Source organism: Clinocottus analis, unplaced genomic scaffold (genome assembly GCF_023055335.1).
Source record: "Clinocottus analis isolate CAN_PGR_092001 unplaced genomic scaffold, fCliAna1.0.p SCAF_8, whole genome shotgun sequence".
Lineage (NCBI taxonomy): Eukaryota > Metazoa > Chordata > Actinopteri > Perciformes > Cottidae > Clinocottus > Clinocottus analis.
This window is the reverse complement of record NW_027176240.1, coordinates 13,808,175-13,826,051: the sequence shown is the minus strand read 5'-3', so window position 1 is coordinate 13,826,051 and position 17,877 is coordinate 13,808,175. Positions and strand designations below refer to the sequence as shown.

Genomic DNA, 17,877 nt, shown 5'->3' with positions numbered 1-17,877 from the left:
GTGTTCCGTCCCTGACTCGTGACCTCCTCTGCAGATTGAGAGAGTCAAAAACAGGGATCAATCTGCAGAGTTCGATTATTGTGTATTTGCCAGCCAAATTGTATGCATTGTGTACGATACGCATTCAGAACAGTCCATCAGCAGACAAAACGGGATATTTCTGGTAAAAAATATCAATGTTTGTGAATACTTGTGAAATACAAACAATGTGTGTGAGTGAGTATAGTCTAAAATGTGTAAGTTGTATTTACTTAAGGAATATATTCAATTTATTTATCTCACTATCACACAATTACAATTATAAATATTGCCTTGAATTGGCACAATGAAATAAATCCATGTAGTCCATCCCTTTAGCAAAAGCAATGCGTAAACCTTTACTGAAAGGCTGCACATCTGCAGTGCAACTAAATATTTGGATTTATAATCCCGTTCTAATAATATCCAATCTCATGAAGATAACTATAATAATAATCTAATTAATCTCAGATTGAGGTCCACCAGAAGATACATCTGGAGAATCTGGAGAAGAAAAATCTGAATACAAAAATACACAATCATAATAATGCTGACAAATAATTTGGATTATACAAAGTAGTGATTAGAAAATGGCACAATTGTGGTTCCCCCATTGCAAATTTTTTTTAATCTCTTTCTCTACAGATTCAAGTGTTAGTCAGAGGATTTCCTGTACTACTAGCTGTCTCTGACGTCTTTAAGGCCACATAGTTCCTGTTAACGGTTTCCACTAACATCCACAGAGACTCGGTCAATTTATACTCAATAATCTCAGTGCAAAACAATCCTGCTCGGGAACTCATTTTGTGCCATGAATTGCAAAACTTCACAGAAGTTACAGCATACATAAAGCTCTTAGATCACATTCAATGTAAAAAATATCTCTTCATATCAACACACCGGGCGGGTTATGGTTCCTGATTAAGTCAATAAAAAATAAAAATCTGTGTGAATAGTTAGCGTGAGGATCCCACATCAAGTTCCTAATGAAATGAGCTCCCTATCTCTGCAACCTTTGTAGATGAGTGCTTGTGTTATCAGTGCTCACACGGCAACATGATACAGCATACAGTGAGCCAGACTCCCTCACGGCTGAAGCATATACTGATCATATCAGGAGGGAGAGGGTTGCGTCAGCGTGTGTGCTATCAATCACTGGCATTCCTACACTCTGGAGCAGCTGGTCCATTCAGAGGCATAACTTGATGGGTTCTCTCCAAATTCAGCCTGATGAGAAAAGCCCTTAAAATGAGGGATGCATCTTACAGTATCACACCAGTTTATTTCAGTATGTACGCTGCTGCCTTTTGGATTATTTAAAGTCTAATGCCATAAAGCATGCATCTGTTAGTTTAAAATAATAATCTAATAATGTTTTTTAATGCCCAGGAATTTGGGAGGTTAACTGAAGCTTACACTGTAGGGAAAGCCAAATAAATGCAGCTATTTAGGTGAAATTAATAAATAAAGGAGATTGTTGCCAAATAACACAAAAAAGGAAATGACAAGCTCTGAGTTGAAGAACTCTGTGAGTTCCCGCAGGCCTCACCTCTGTGCGTCCTCCCTGCATTTCAAGTAGCTTTTTCATGGGAATTTAGATTTAAGACAAATGTTTCAAAACATTACCAGCAAAGTACACAACTGGACGTTTATGAGCTTATGTGGGACAAATACGAGAGAAGAACTTATAGAGAAATGCAGTAGATGTCAAGGGAGGCTGCAACTGTGTTTGTGACCCTGCGGTGAACCCTTCTGATCCACGGCTCACCGAAGCGGCAGAGCAACCGCTGTCAAGCTTGAATTATTATTACATAACAGGAAGTGAACTGACCAGCATGACCTGTCAAACCAAAATCACATTTCCACTATGTTTAGTCAGGCCAGACACACACACACATGTTATTTTAGAAAACGATACAGATGCAACAGCAGCAGCACATTTTGAGCCGTCACCTGCACTATTTTAAGTACACATAGCAAACAACATTTTGTTAGGGACACATTGTTGGTCGCCATGTCTGGCAGAGACGTGACCCTGACATTTTAAGATTTTGATTAATATATATCTCATTACTTTTTTCCATTCCATTATCCAAACTGCTTCTCCTATTTAGGGGCGCTGGAGCCGATCCCAGCGGACACTGGTCGAAGGCAGGGTTGCCAGAGCACACATGTACAGACCATTCACGGTCACTTTCACACCTATGGGCAATTTTCGAGTCTCCAAATAACCTGAGCTGCATGTTTTTGAACGATGGGAAGAAGCCATGCTGACACGGGGAGATCATGCAAACTCCACACAGAAAGATAATCAATCCCTTTTCATTTTATATTGTGGTAATAATGCAGTCACATGACCACATTCAGTTGTATAGTCTTCTAAGAGTATCACAATTTAGTATGTTACTTTTGATATTAGTTAAAAAATCATGTATTAATACCCACATCAAGGTTTGTTATTGTCCAAATGTATGTCAAATATTAAAACTTTTATTATTACTTCTCTCTCATTACTTTTTCCGTTGCTTCAAGTTCAGCTAATTCTTTTGATTTATAAAGGGCTCAGCGCTGGTTTCTGTCAACGGACACACTGATATCAGCGCTCTCCACACAGCAGAGGAGCGGGCACACAGGATGTAACAGCCTGTTCACCTTTTGTCAAATACGGCCACTTTGTATCAGACCGAATGTTTACGTGATATATATTATTTAGTTTCAGAATATTCCTGCATATTATACCTCGCTAATTTTCTTTCCTTATTTTCTTAACGAGAGCACATTGCTTTCTCCAACCAACAGTCCAATCGCCAACACGATTCAGACTTCACTGTTGGGTAATTTCATCTAACAGGTATCATATTTTCTAAGCTCGTCAAAATTTTCAGTTACATATTAAAATATAGTTTGTTTAAATTTGATGTAACTTACAACTAAATAATTGAGAGTAAAGTGTGCAATATGTCCCTCGAGTAGACGTAAATTATGTTGCATTTGTATTAATGTATTGTACTTGAGTACATTGTAACAGTCCTTGTAGTTTGCGCTTCATTATGGATCATGTAAAACTCATGTATTAAAACTCATGCATGAGAGCGTAAATCATAGGCAGACATACTGGTCAACAAATGGATTGTGTGGCTCAACGTGCATTACAGTATCTTTTCATTTGTTTGGAAACAGTTGGAATAAATTAACTAAGCAACCACAGACCCAAGAAAACCTTCAAAATGTCCGCTGGGATTCTCTCCGGCTTGATCTGTATTAATTTGAAAAGGCAATCTTTTATCTGATAAGATTATCCTCCTACCTCCATTTGTGAATCATACCAGTTAAAGAGAAATGTATAAAAATAAAAAGGTGATGATGAAAGAAGCTAAAATCTCATGTGCCTTAATATATATGGGTCACATGCGGAAGGTTAATATGGCTGTTGGTAAAAGCGCAGCTTTACTGTCGACCGCTGGGGGATCAACAGCTGACTGAGGAGAGAAGTGGTCGGCAGCCATGCTTAAACTGTTCTCCCCTCTTGGCTGTTTTTAGCAAACATCCTTCTGATGACTACGGCCTCAGTCTCCCTACATAAGAGCTGCACATCTTCAGACATGTGTGCGCTTGCTCACACACAGACATACCCCCTACCCCCACATTACAGACCTCATCCACTGAAGCACATTTCTGATTCAAAGCACTGTACAAGCTTTTTGCACTCTGCACACACACACACACACACACACACACACACACACACACACACACACACACACACACACACACACACACACACGCCCCAGATGTAAGTGAAACATTTACAGATCACATGCAAGCACACACAAACATGAACACACACAGGACCATAGCTACATCTACGTAGGCACACACACACACACACACACACACACACACACACACACACACACACACACACACATCACATGCGGCAGACACACACCACAGAGACTTCCAGTCCCCTCCCCCCCAACTGAATAGTCTGTTCTGACAATCCACAGGACAGCCGGAGCATTGACGTCAGAGGCAGGCCCATGAAAATACAGGGTCCCTGGGGGGCTGAGGGAGTTATGCACATCTTCACAGCTTGGCTCGCAGCTCGTTCAACGACCAATGAGCATATTACTGTCTCTGTTTACTCTTATTTGTTGAAAAATTAAATCCTAAAAATAAAGGAGTTCCACATTCACACAGAGCCGGGCATGCACACATTTGCATGCGACTGCAATGCGGATCATCTGAAATGTGACGTCAATGGACGTCATTGCACTGTGATCCATTAGGACAAACGTGAGATAGGTGCATAATTTAGGTTAATGGAAACACAAATCATCGCTTGCCCTCTGTCGTCTTAATAATTGCCATTTTGAATAACTGTCGTATATTTGACCGACCCAGAGGAAAGGTTTGTTGCTCCCTCAAACGTCCTCACAGTCCCAGGAGAAAAGATCTTGTTTACCGCTCAATGTTCTGAACCGCTTTCTGTTTTTTTTTTCTAAGACATCATTAGGACACCAGAGTCATTAATCTCATTGTTCTCTTTCGCTCTCCTCCTCGCACCTTTTCTGAGTTGGACGTTATGTAACATAGTTTTTTGTTGTTGTCTGTAACCACAAACAGTATGTGTTACTGTGGTTTTTAATGTGTTCTTGTAAAAATAAAAGATGCAAATAAATAAAACAAACTTAATGTAATCTTGATCTGCATAAAATAGAATATTTAAGGCAGTGTAAATAATACAGAAGAGGGTCACTATACATTAAAAGCGCATGTATCTCTAGATGTGTGTTTGACGTGTGTGTTTGTCAAATTGATCATTGTTACAGGTTAATTGCAGGTTATATATATTTTAAATGTGGACCTTTTTTTCATTCCAAAGTAAATACATTTTGCACACGAGATAATCAAAATGTTCTAAAATGTTGTTGAATTTCTCACTGCATCACCACTCTGACTGAGAAAATACAACTGGCCCTCTAATGGTTGCAGCCATTGAGCAATTGAATTATATAAAACATGATCAGCATGGTTATTACATTGCTGTGGCATAACATATATTGTTATCAAATTATAACAACCAACAGACATAACTGTGTATGTATTTATTTTTTTATATTTTTATACTGCCAATGCTCTAAAGTAATTCTGTCATTAGCTAGTAGCTCGGTGTAGCTTGTCACTGCTGTTTCTTCCCGAAAATGGCAACTAAAAGGGAGAATACAAGAAGGCCTGAATGCATTAGAGGAAAAGCTTTTCCCTGCATTACATTGATGTGGTGTCACCACAATGCAACAAAGTCTTGGCTTTAATATTCAGCCACCCGCCTCGAGTGCAACTGGTGGCAATGCCCACACAGAAGATGTTGGATTATTAGAGCAGCGACAATGATCTTTAATGCCTGGTGAGTGGGATCTAGCGGGCACACTGTTAATGTACAACAGGAGAGAGGAGGCGAGTAGAGCAAGTAAAGGTGTTGACTTAATCTGTGTTTCCTGTGGGCTGCTAAAGTGTGGTACATTTGTTGGGTTGAACCAGAATGATTTTATACCAGATGATACTTGGAATGTTTTGATTGCCCAACATAATCTTTGATGGTTTCTTCATTGTTGAAATTAAATACAATCTGGATCCAAGCTCTCAATGAGATCCAAATGTACACATTAAACACTCAGGCATTTAGAGGGGAGGGCTCAAACTCTTTACAGTGCTCCAGAAATGGGCCAAAATAACCCATTATAATGGCTGCTTTGAGTTTGGTAGCTGGCAGGGGTCCACCTGAGTTTGATACATGGGCATCTTCTTTGTGGCCTGTTACTTGGACTGACTCAGCTGTATCTTGGAGGACTTCCTTCCACATGGTGGCTGGACATTGAAAGTCCAGTACAATAGTATCTTAAAAGACAGGATGATGTTTTTGTCAGCATTGTCTCATCAGTGAAAGCACTGTGCACTGTCCACTCAAATAGCTCTTCAGTTGCTTGCATGTCCCACGAGAAGAGGTGCAGCACTGGCTTGTCAACAGGAAACAGGCTGATCTGGTAAAAGTTACCTTTTATGGACTCCCTGACAGTAACATCATGTTCAGGGAATCAGAGGAGGATGACAGGCGGGGGTAAGGATGGATTAAATGACTGCTCATAATTTACACACAGTGCTGTTTATTTAATTAAGGTGTGTTTTGTGATATAGGATGATATTGTCTGCTTGCAGATATCTGAGATGTATGTCACTGCCTACATGGGAGCCTGAAGACATGGTTTTCAGGGTCACCAGAATGACAAAACTGGAGCCCCTTCATATCTACCTGCCAATGGTGCTCCAGGGTTTACTGCGTGACTGGTCAGGGGCAGCATGCAGACTGATAGACTGAATGGATAATCCAACCCAATTTGGTTTAGGCCATACAGAGTAAACACCAGTTTGATTTAGGCTTGACGCTTCATTTGTCTCCCTTCTAGAGAATATTGTTCAACCAATCTTTCTGAAAGGCTATTCTAATTGAATTTACAGCTTAGCCCAGCTTTACTTACAGCTGGGCCTTGCTGAATGGTTGTTAAGTCAAGTCTGACACTTATCTGGTCAAGTCATAGTTAAACGCCACAAACTGAAAATGATACGGTCGAGACCAAGCAAAAAACAACAGCAACTATACCTCACTTGCTAACTTGCACACGCCCACATCCCACTTCAATCAGTTTAAAAGGACAATAATGATGCATCTTGCAAGTATTTAAGCACAAATCTCGTAGAGTCTCAACACCCAAAATAATCTCTTTGAGCATGTCCTCGGCAGTAACGGGCCTTTACGTGGACAACGTACCCTGACAGTAAAATGAAGCATTAGAGATCTGCCACAGCATCAGACACTGTTAGCATACAACAAGCTTTTCAGTTTCCCTTTCCAAAGATTATATGACTTTAAGTTATCGCATTTTCTTTTGTTTTAGTATATTTGTAAATATGCCAACATAATAACTGTAAATGCAATCAGGAGGAATAGATTTAATGGAAAAATATAAAAAAGGCAGTCCCAATATAAATATAAACCCTCTTTCTCCGCTTGTTTATTTAGAGCACTGTGCAGCGGGGTGGACAAATGTAATGACGTGATCCATGATGAACGCATTTCATTGCACATTTCAAGTGTTTTAATGCAGCGGTTGACTGAAACAGTGGATGCCGTCGTTTGTTTGTGTACCGCATGGTGACAAATTTAATGTGACCATATAACACCTCTGAAGCTCTCAGTGGCTCACTGTGATTTAGACCTCACACTGCACACTTCAATTTAAAAAGGAAAGAGGATTAACGTAATATGACAAGAAATGAAAGACATGTTGATAAGGTTTCTATCGATGCATGTGAAGAAAAAAAAAAACAAGAAAGCATGTTAAGCGAGTGTACAACAAACAGGTGGTACAGATTTGTAATGTAGAGCTGTGTGGAGCGCTACAGTAGAGGGAACTGCAGAAAACACATGAATCAAAAAGAAAAGAAAAAAAATGTTTAAATGGTTGTAAAAAAAAAAAAGAGAAAGAAAAACGTGATCAAAGAAATGTGCGGGGAGGGAGGGAGAGAGGGAGGAGGATGGTGCGTGTATCTGCGTCAGAGCTGCAGCCAATGAAGTCAGAGATGGGAGAGGCTCGAGAAGGAGATGCTGTTAGTGCCACTCACAGCACCCACCTGGGCCTCATGTCCTCTACGTCACGGAGCTGGCACACATTATGCCTGCCTGAGTGTTTGACACACACACACACACACACACACGGAGACACACACACGCAGTTTGATGCAAGTCATGTGCATTAAACAAATACAGTATACCGCACCATTCTAGGACATTTCAATTACACTAACAGTCATGTATTTTATTTCCGTAAAAAATACAAATACAGCGCTTACATTGAAGGAAGCTTTTCACCTTTACTCATAAAGTGACAGTGTAACACACATTATTCTTACATCACGCTGCTCACCATCCAGCTACTGTTTGTATAAAGTAAATGCAACATATGGCAAGATAGCTGATGCAACTGCCGATATGTCCAGAGTAACCAAATGGCTTTCTTACATCAGAATCAAAGGATGCATCAAGCAACGGGTCCAGAATTATATTATATGTTCTATTCATGCTATATTGTTATAGTGTTGAATAGTATTTCTATACTGATTAATTAGGGATAATAAAATTGCCCTAAAAAAAAAGAAAAGGTGTGGTTTTGAGAAAATAAACAACCTTGTTCATTTCACAAATTCAGAAATAAATTGATAAACACATATTTATTTCTCTCCGATACACACAATATTTCCACATACACACACACACACACAAACACACACGCGCATGCATCTCTCACATGCTAATCCTGGTTATTTAGATTAGCGGGCAGTGTTTTCTGCTGGCACCACTTCTGACCTAGATTATCACATCTGTAATTCTAGCGAATGAGTATGATGATGAGCATGTGGTCAGAGGTCTGTGCTGGGCAAAGAAAAAAAACAAACAGTGCTCATTTGCTTTGCTGACGTCACTCAGCCATGTGCAACGCTTCACTGTGCAATCTTGTAAAAGATGCAAAACAGGGGGTCAAATGTGTCTCCTCAGATGTGCACACGAGAGCGGGCACGTGTGATGACGCGTTGAGCTCGCTCATGTGTATGAAAGCACACAGACAACTGCAAAAGTGTCTGAAAATAAAATGAGAAAGTACACATTTAAATGCTATTGTTTGCGCTTATGATCAATTTCCTCCATTATTGAAATGTTGCTTTCCACTGCAGGTCGGCTGACGGGCATGATGATTTTAATCAACATAAAAGCTAAAATATTATTCCGATTTTTTGTGTGTGTGTGCCTCTGACGTGGTTGGAACAGTGAGAGCAGCTGCAGCTCTGCTGGTGGGAGTCCCATACTATAGGCGACGAAACAAGCAGGAGACATGAGCCATGAGCTAACCATCAAACCTGTGTGGGTGCAACGAAAGACACATCCTCAAGTAGCGGATTGTTGATCATTTTAAGGTCCTTTACTGTATTTCCATGGTACGCTAATTTACACGTCTGTGTAGTTTGGTGAAATATATTGTATTTTTATTTGACAGCTTTAGTTACGAGTTACTTTGCAAATGTAGGATTTTAAAACAAAGTATAATCTGTTATTGTATTTGTTTAGCTTTACAGTTGAAATGACTAACCAGCTGCAACATTACTGACACATATTAATGCTTCAATAATTATAATCTGTATTTTATATATAATGAGATATTCTGCACAATGCACACTTATACTTTTGGCCCTTCGAGTATATCTTGATGCTAATACTTGTGCAATTGATCTAATTAAGATTTGAAAAACAAGATTTGTACACATTACTGAGTCAATTTAAAATGAAGAAAGCTTTTTATATTGTGGCATTACTTCTTTTACTTAACTAATGGATCTGAATACTTCTCATTGCTGCATCAAACCAGCTCTTCTCACACACACACACACACCCACACACACACACACACACTGGCTTTACAAAAGGCAAACACCCTCCCTCGATGCAATACGATGCTGCCACTCGTGTGTTGATCTCTGAGCTGAGAAGCCAACAGCGTCCTGGTCAAGCATAAGCCTTTTAACCAAACACACAGATCGGATCATTACTTACAGCTGAGTGATGTCACACAGCCTGTCAGTGTGTGTTTCGTGTGTGACGCTGTGCGGTGTGTATACAGCGAGGAGCTGCTGACTGACTGTTTGATTCTTCTTGACAAGCATTACACTTTAACACACACCAATAGAGAATCATATTTACAACACATCAACAAAGCTCACAACATTTACTAAACATATAATATAAATATACCCTTTTTTTTACACTTCAAAATGTTGTACTCACTTTATTTTAACCACAACCTGATGTGCTTTTATGTTATCATGACAAAAATAATTACCATAATTTGCATTGTTGTACATGTTACTCATACTCATAATAATGATCAGATGCCTAATTGTATTTTGTGTTTGCTTCCAAAAGAGAGAAAGAAAGAGAGGTCCGTATTGAGCCAAAACCAATGTGGGGAGTGGCCGGGGGGACGAGCGGTAGCAGGCTGCCTGCAGCCCTCATCAGAAGCCAAACAAAGTCATCATGGGTGAGGAATATGGGGGCTGACGTATTGGCCTGTCAATCTCTCTGCACAGCAGACATCAGAACCGCCAAGACGGCCGAGCAGCCAGACGTTAGGTCTGCCTGTTTACTGATAACACATGGACACAATCCATTCATGAACTAAACACACTTACACACTAACACACACACACACACACACACAGACACACACGCACGCACACACACTCTCTCTCGCTCTAACCTTGTCTCGCCCTTACTCGATTTAAAACTACAGAATTGTTCATTGTTTTTTCAGATTTATTGTATTTTAGATGCAGACTTGTTAAAAAAAAAAGACATAACCTTTTTTGCAGGCCTGCTGTCAAATTTAAACTGTAATTATAAACCAACAACCTCCATGTATTGTACAACACTTACTCTATTGATAAACAATATCATATATATATGTTAATCCATATATATATATATATATATATATATATATATATATATATATATATATATATATATATATATATATATGTTAATCCAGAGCTACTGGTTGTCTGCTCCGTGTGGTAAATAGCTCCCTCCATTTCATCTTAATACTTTAGCTCCCCCTAGTGTCCAACTATGTGAGGACACTGATGAAGGCGTCTTAATAACTGCTGTTAACGAACAGAGGGCAAAGGTCACAGTGTAGCGTAAATGAAAAGCATGAATGAAAATAAAGATGTTTTGATTCAATACGTATGATAATCATTGTGTGCAGTATTGTGACCTGCAGTATACGTTACGACCATTAAGTGGTATTCTTGCACAAGTTGAGCGCGTTCCTAACAGTCTGTGGCTACGGAGAACGGCGCTGTGAGTGGCTGCTCAATGCAGAGAAGAACATGGATGAGAATATTCATGAGGATGTGTGAGCATTTGAAAATATGCGAGTTTGCATGTGGTTTTGTACACTAAGTGCTCTGTGGCGTGCGTCACAATGGTGGCGTACAGCCCTCTGCACTTTCAACATTGGGGGCAAAAAGCCAAGCTAAAGAGACACACATGGTACACCGCTGGAAAGCGTGGAAAGCGTGAACAGTGTGTGACGCCGAGCTGTTGCTCAGTTTAATCTATGAGGACAAACTAATCCACAAGATCTGGAACTATTCTCTCAACACTCAAATTCAAAGAGAAAGAGAAATTCTAACTGACCACAGAGGAACAGGGCCTTTTTGTTTCTGTGAGTGGATGCCATTTTGTACGGTTGTTCTTGATGTACAGTCAATAATTGTTACAATGGAGATGTGTGGCAACAGTTTTCTCGAAAGGGTCTATTACAGGAAAACCAAGATGACACGGTCACATTGTTATCCCGTCATATAAACTCCCTTTTTTTATTCCCCACATTCTATTGATTTTTTGTGTGACCCAACAACTTTATAGTTGAGGTTCACTGGCATCGCTCTCTTCAGAGTTGTTGTCATCAGCAGCAGGCAGATGCCTTTATTAATATCAGAATCAGCTATTTTGGCCATGTATGCGTATACATACTCTTTTTTTTTCATTGCCTCAAAATACATACAAGTACAACAAAGTAGAACAAAGGTAAGCAGAAACATTGAACTACTATGTACTAATATATATGAACATTAAACACAACATGACAATGAAATGGAGATAAAAGTGCAATAATGCTGATATAATATTTATCTTGTTAAAACGTCAAGTTAAAAGACACAACCTTTCACGTTATAGCGAGACATGGACTCTCTGTGATATGTACTCCGGTTGGAAATCTCCATCATTCTTAATAATATTGGTGTATTGCTGTAGAGCAGAGAGTCCTGCATCATTGCTTTAAACAGAGAAAATGAATGCAGTCCATATTCTATGTATAGTCTATCATACTTAATGCTGGTTCCAGCTCAATAATCTCCCTTACCAGGAACACGGGGGGGAAAAAAACATTCTAATGAGCAATGTATTCAGAAATAAAGGTTCATGCCCGGCTTTGTACTGGTATCTTACTCTAATGGAGGATCGCTGGTCATTTGCACAGCCAAAGGCCTGCTGACCAGCTGTGGCGGTGGGCGGGGCCTGGAGCGGCCCTGTAATGGACAGGTCCGGGCTGCACACCAAGAGGCAAGACAAAAAAAGCATTGTGGTCCTGATATGAATCTCAATGCCCCTGCACCTGAGCGAACAAAAACCATCTCCATGAGAAAACACGAGTGTGAGCCCTCAGAGGCAGCGAATAGAGCAGCGACAGAAGCAGCTCTTCAGTGACCGGTGCTATGTTTTAGATTCAGTATATATCATAGCTTTAGTATATTTGTACTAGCAGCCATTTAGTTTGGACAAAGAATTGTATCACAAAACTGTTCAAATCCTTTCATTTCATTTTATTTGTTTAAAGCAATGATGCACACCTTTTAAATAATAGCAGTGCATTTATTTATATTAAGAAGTTCTCCATTCTTCATAAATGATTTGAAAAGCAGAGTGTTCTGTTCAAAATCTACATTCGCAGTGACAGTGCGCTGTGTTGTGTAGCGCAGTGATTGTGTGTTGTCGTGGTGCCGTCCTGCATCAAAGCATGCAGGATCTTGAGCAGGAGGAGCTTGAGCAGGTGGGTTCAGTGGGTGTGTAGCCCACAAGTAGTCACAGATGCCAGGCGCAGTCGGGGAAGGAAGCGCCCGGCTCTCCTTCCATGTTAGCCAAGGGAAACTCTCATTTGGGCATAGACCCAAAAAGATACGGAGCCAAAGACTGTGATGCAAACACGTCTCGTCTTCAGTGCAAACAAACAAGACTGTCGGCTCGAGGAAGCCGTGCTACTGACTGTAATTCTTGCACTGCATCTTTGCGTTTATAAGAAAAACTTCTATCTCATGCAGATGAATGGAATTTAATTTGTCACGGTTTTGTTATGTCTGTCTCCACACTAATACAATGGAGGGAAACAGAATAATATGTGTGGCGCTCATAGCGTTGAATAATTACATTTAAAAAACAACAACTGCAATATCTCTTACCAGAATAAAGGTTTTTAAAGATAATCCACAGAGCTCACTGCTACAGTTTTTATTATACCTACTTTGTACCAAATAACTAGTTCTTATGAAAACAGTTGTTGTTTGGACACTGGACATTATTTATGGAAAAACATGCTGCTGATTAAATTATAGAATTCATTTTTCAATGCAAGCACAAACTAAATCCCATTTGCCTTTATTGCATTGGGGTGGGGTCAAAACATCTTAAAACCTTAGCATTACTACTGGCAAGTGTATGTGTAAAGTAGGTGAACAGATTCTTTTAAGTCACACATTTTAAGACATCATGTGGAACACAACTGTAAATTTCAAAAGGTTTCAAGGCAGATTTAGTCTTTAAAAATAGATACAAAGGATGTATACATGTTTAATTGGAGATAAGTATTTCTCAAATCTAAACATGACAAACAATGTGATGCAAAGGAAACAATGTGATGCAAAGGAAACAGCAAACACATCTGACACGCGCTCAAGCCGTTTCCATTGCTGCAGCAGCGTTCATGCAAGCAGGCACGACTCTGCTTGGAGGTGATGCTGTTATTGGCCTTGAACTTACAACTCATGTCATACGTCTGCCAGTTTAAGAGCAGCCACACAGCCCATCGAGGCATTTCATTTCGTCTCTTGGAAACGAAGAACACTTGAATTTGACAGTAAAGGATGTGCTAAACCAATGTTTTTAACTCCACAGGGCACAGATCACAGATTATTATATTATGATATTGGGGAAAGCCAGGCATAACTTAAGAACAGGACTGGATTTTGTTTATACTCTAACTCAAAGTGATCATCCCCATGACTGGGCTCAGACTTCCACAAATGGGGGTCTATTTTCAAAGGGACCTGACCTGTAATAACACAGTGAGTTACTGTCAGTGTGGACAGAGAGCTTGTTGTGGGTCTGTTGTTAAATGCAGAGCAGTAAGTAAGCAGCAGTGGAAAATAACGGTCTTCTACTCAATGCAGGATGCACATTAATCAATGACAGTTGATCGGAGGCCGGGCCAGAGAGACAGTGCATAGCCTCTGATGAACCCTATACAGTCAGAAGTAGTGACGTGTTACCTGGATTACTGACCAGTTACAACTCAGTCATAGACTACAAAGAGACACCAAATGACCAACATGAGACACAAACAGTTTTTCATCACTTTCAGTCTAGGTGTCTTTTAAATATGTACTATTTATTGATATTGTTTCATTGTTCATTTAATATTTAAAGTTGTTTATCTGGCATTAAGTATCACAATGAATAAACAATGTCAATATTGATAATGTACAGTTTACTATTGCTAATCATGACTAAGGTTTCTATTTTCTCTGTGCACATAAAAGGGCTCACTTGCATGCCGTGTTGTGGCTGTGATCATCCCTAAGAACCCGCACACTGCAACACACCGCGTTTACAGCTGAACTGGAAATAGTAATAGTAGTAATAGTAATCACCAGCCATAATGTAGTTTCTCACTCAACAGGTCCTTCTTTGCCTGAGTGATACTGTGGCAACAACTCTGATGCCACTGATGCCAATACTTCCTCCTATGGCTGATGATGAGTCTGTTCTGCAACCAAACTTGATGAAACACAATGTGACTCCACTGAGAATAGATGAGAGATTATTTTTTAAAAAAAAAGTAATCCTGCAGCAACACACAAGATTGTTTTCTAGGGATAAAATACGTATTGTAGTGGAGTCACTGCATCATGTCTCTGTCCAGCCAGGTTTAATACTGCATGTTGCTCATACAGCAGCTGTAGTGGCTGCACATCATGAGGGTTTGAGCAAGTCCTGGTGCTGCAGACTTTGCAATAAACCTGGAGTTTCTAACACAAGCAGTTTCACCAAGCAGTCCCTGAAGGTATCACATGCCTGCACTCTTGCAGCAGCTCCACGTTCACTCATTTCTGTCTGTGACTCCTACCTTGGTCGCTGCATCCTGCTGACGGGGATTCCTCAAAGTTCTGGTCCTCAGGACTTTTTCGTTTCTTCGACATTTGCTGCTCCCTATTCGAGTGATGGATCTCTCCACCGGCTGAATCGATATCTGCTGATAATGTGAGACACCTTCAACCGGCAGGATATACAACACAAACAGTCTGGGGGAGGCGAGAAGAGAAACGCGAATCAATCTCAGTCCCATTCATTCAGATCCCTTCTCTGTATGTCCTCTTTGCAGCGTGCAGTGTGCGCAAAGTTACCATGTGGTGGCCATCCGAGCACCTGGGGACGCAGCGAGGCATGGAGCCGGTCAGCTCCTGATTCCCGCCGCTGTCGGAAAAGATGTCAGTCCTGGAGTTTATTTCTCTTGACAAATGAGAAATATTTGCAAACAATGTTTGTCGATCATGTGCGTCGCGGGATTATAGCTCGAACTCCGCTCAGGTGGAAGTTACGCACTGGAGGCAACTTGTTGATCCGCGTCTTAAAGTGGGTTGCCAGGTGGTGCGTTTCGTCATTTCGTTTCCTGTTTTTTTTAAAATATCAATTTCGTTTTTCAACGTTGTGTGAGGTGTTTAGCTTGAATGGGGCTCGGCGACGTCAGACTGCAAGTCTAATCAGGCATAGATGACGCACAGCCGGCACAACGGGAACTCTTGAGTATCTTGCAGAGTATAGGCCAATATAAACGGAGATTATCTGGAAGTGGTTTGCTCGCTAAATCACGCCAAAGCGCGTGTCCCTTTGGCAGCATTTGAGCTGCGCACTAAATTGCTGGTCGAAAAGGCTCTCCGGTAACATCTGTGACGGAGGAGAGGATTCCTCCCCAGCGAGACACTATAGTACCGAAGTGGAGTGGGGGGAGCGCGTGGTACGGCAGCCTACCTTCTCCTTTACAACACCAGCAGTCCACCGAAGAGTAGAACACACTCTATCTGTCTGTGACGCTTCTGCAAAAGCTCCTAATCCATGTGCCGGAGTTACATAAATCGAACTAACACGCATGTTGCAAGTGTTGGACCACCAGGTTTGCGTTCACACCAGTGAGCCAGAGATAAACTGTGATTAATGCAGCAGGAGAGTCGTGCATGGTGTTGCGCGTATATGCTATAGAGGAGGCAGTGACGCCACCAGTCTGGCTCTTACAAATTGCTTGATGGCAGTTTCCCCCTCGGGTGGACTTAGCCTTGAATGCCAGAGAGAGAGAGAGAGAAATAAAATCAGCGCTCCTCGTTTACCAATGGACTGCACTCAAATATCCACTTGGATAAAACTGCACAGACCATGTCAGATTAGCACTGACTTCTACTTTCACACGTTATTTTCAGGAGAGTCAGAGATGGGTGCCTGATACCAGTTGAGTAACACTCGTCCTCCTCTCTTAATTTTCTCATATGCTGATGTATTTATGAACTCTCCCGGGTCAGGGGATCATATTCCATTCACTACATCTGGTTTGAATTTCCAGAGCAACGCCTATACTGTTTCCTCAAAATGTGTCACTTGGATGTCAGGCAAATAGTTTAGAAAATAAAAAGCTGGACGTTCTTGTTTTCTTTGCTGCTGCGTGCGCGTCTCTATGCGCACATCCGCGGCAGGTTTCTTCTTCTCTCTTTTTGCCACAGTTGCATTCATGCCAATGACGCTGATATTTCGTGGTATTTTCTGAAGGCAAACACGCCTCTCTCTCTCTCTCTCTCTCTCTCTCTCTCTCTCTCTCTCTCTCTCTCTCTCTCTCTCTCTCTCTCTCTCTCTCTCTCTGGCTCTCCCCCTCCCATCCCTCATTCACTGCAGCTACTGACGTCAAGACATGCTTGCGTCAATGCTCCCTGCTTTGACAGAGAGCTTCTTTTTTTTTCATGGGGATCATAATAGGATTATTAGGCTGAGAGAAATACCATGCCTTCATGGCTTTTTAGATTTTTTTTGATAGATGTCCCATTATCTTTTCTCTTTTTAAACATGATGCCTTATAAAGACATAATTGTCTCTTAAAGAAAATCCCAATTGAATGATTGTATATCATCCTACAATATGCGTTTTACTTTAGTTCTATTCAATTTGCACTAGTTTATAACAGCAATTTGCATTAAGCTTTAAATAACAGCAGTGCATTTTTTAAACAAGTATTAAATATAAATTAACCCCTTTTTGTTGTGGGATACCCATGTAGACAAGAGTCTGTTGATTAATTTGATACGTATTACTCACATCAAATATCTCTGTACGCAGACAAACTGCTACTGAGCACACGCAATAGAAGCACATGGGCACATGTTACTATACACACAGAGCATCATCCAGTCGTGAGGTAGAGTTGTGTATTTGATTCAGCAGATTAGAGGTGTGTTCCTTCAGCCGGTGCTTGTCCTCATGCACTGACCTTGATCTTCTGGGCTGAATGGACTCTGGTGTTGACTGGCCTCGTCTCACTTCCGCCATAATGCTGTGCTTTGAGTCACTCGAGGTCTTAATATTCAAACATCCCACAGTACTCTGAACGTATTAATGTTGCTGAGTGCTCTACTGTAAATCTCACCTTTATGCAGCTTATAGCTCCATATTGCAGCATTTTGCCCCGAGCCAAGTACAGTCTCCATTTCTGTACAACACATTATTTGGATGTAGTTTATAGGTGGTTACCCAAAGCATGAGGGCTACAGTTATGTTTAGTATTGTCAATTGTAGTAAAGGTGGTCTGACTCTTTACTCCTAAAGCTTCCCATTAAATGTTTTAAGTATTATACGATTAGAATATTCAGTAATAT

The 17,877-nt window shown here is 40.6% G+C and overlaps 1 protein-coding gene across 4 annotated transcripts in view; it reads right to left on the bottom strand.

Moving 5' to 3' along the window:
• The window catches only part of pde10a (phosphodiesterase 10A), a 49,916-nt gene extending 33,628 nt beyond the window's left edge, over positions 1–16,288 (bottom strand). For 2 of the 4 annotated variants that reach the window (XM_068567726.1, XM_068567731.1), the window contains exons 1-2: positions 15,370–16,288; positions 15,093–15,267 (exon numbers count right to left, since the gene is read on the bottom strand). In XM_068567726.1, coding sequence (XP_068423827.1) covers positions 15,093–15,165 — 73 coding nt within the window. In that variant the 5' untranslated portion in view covers positions 15,166–15,267; positions 15,370–16,288. Of the gene's footprint in view, positions 1–15,092 lie in introns of all 4 variants that reach the window. The other 2 variants (XM_068567730.1, XM_068567729.1) reach the window with 2 other exon arrangements.
• Positions 16,289–17,877: the final 1,589 nt, after the last annotated feature.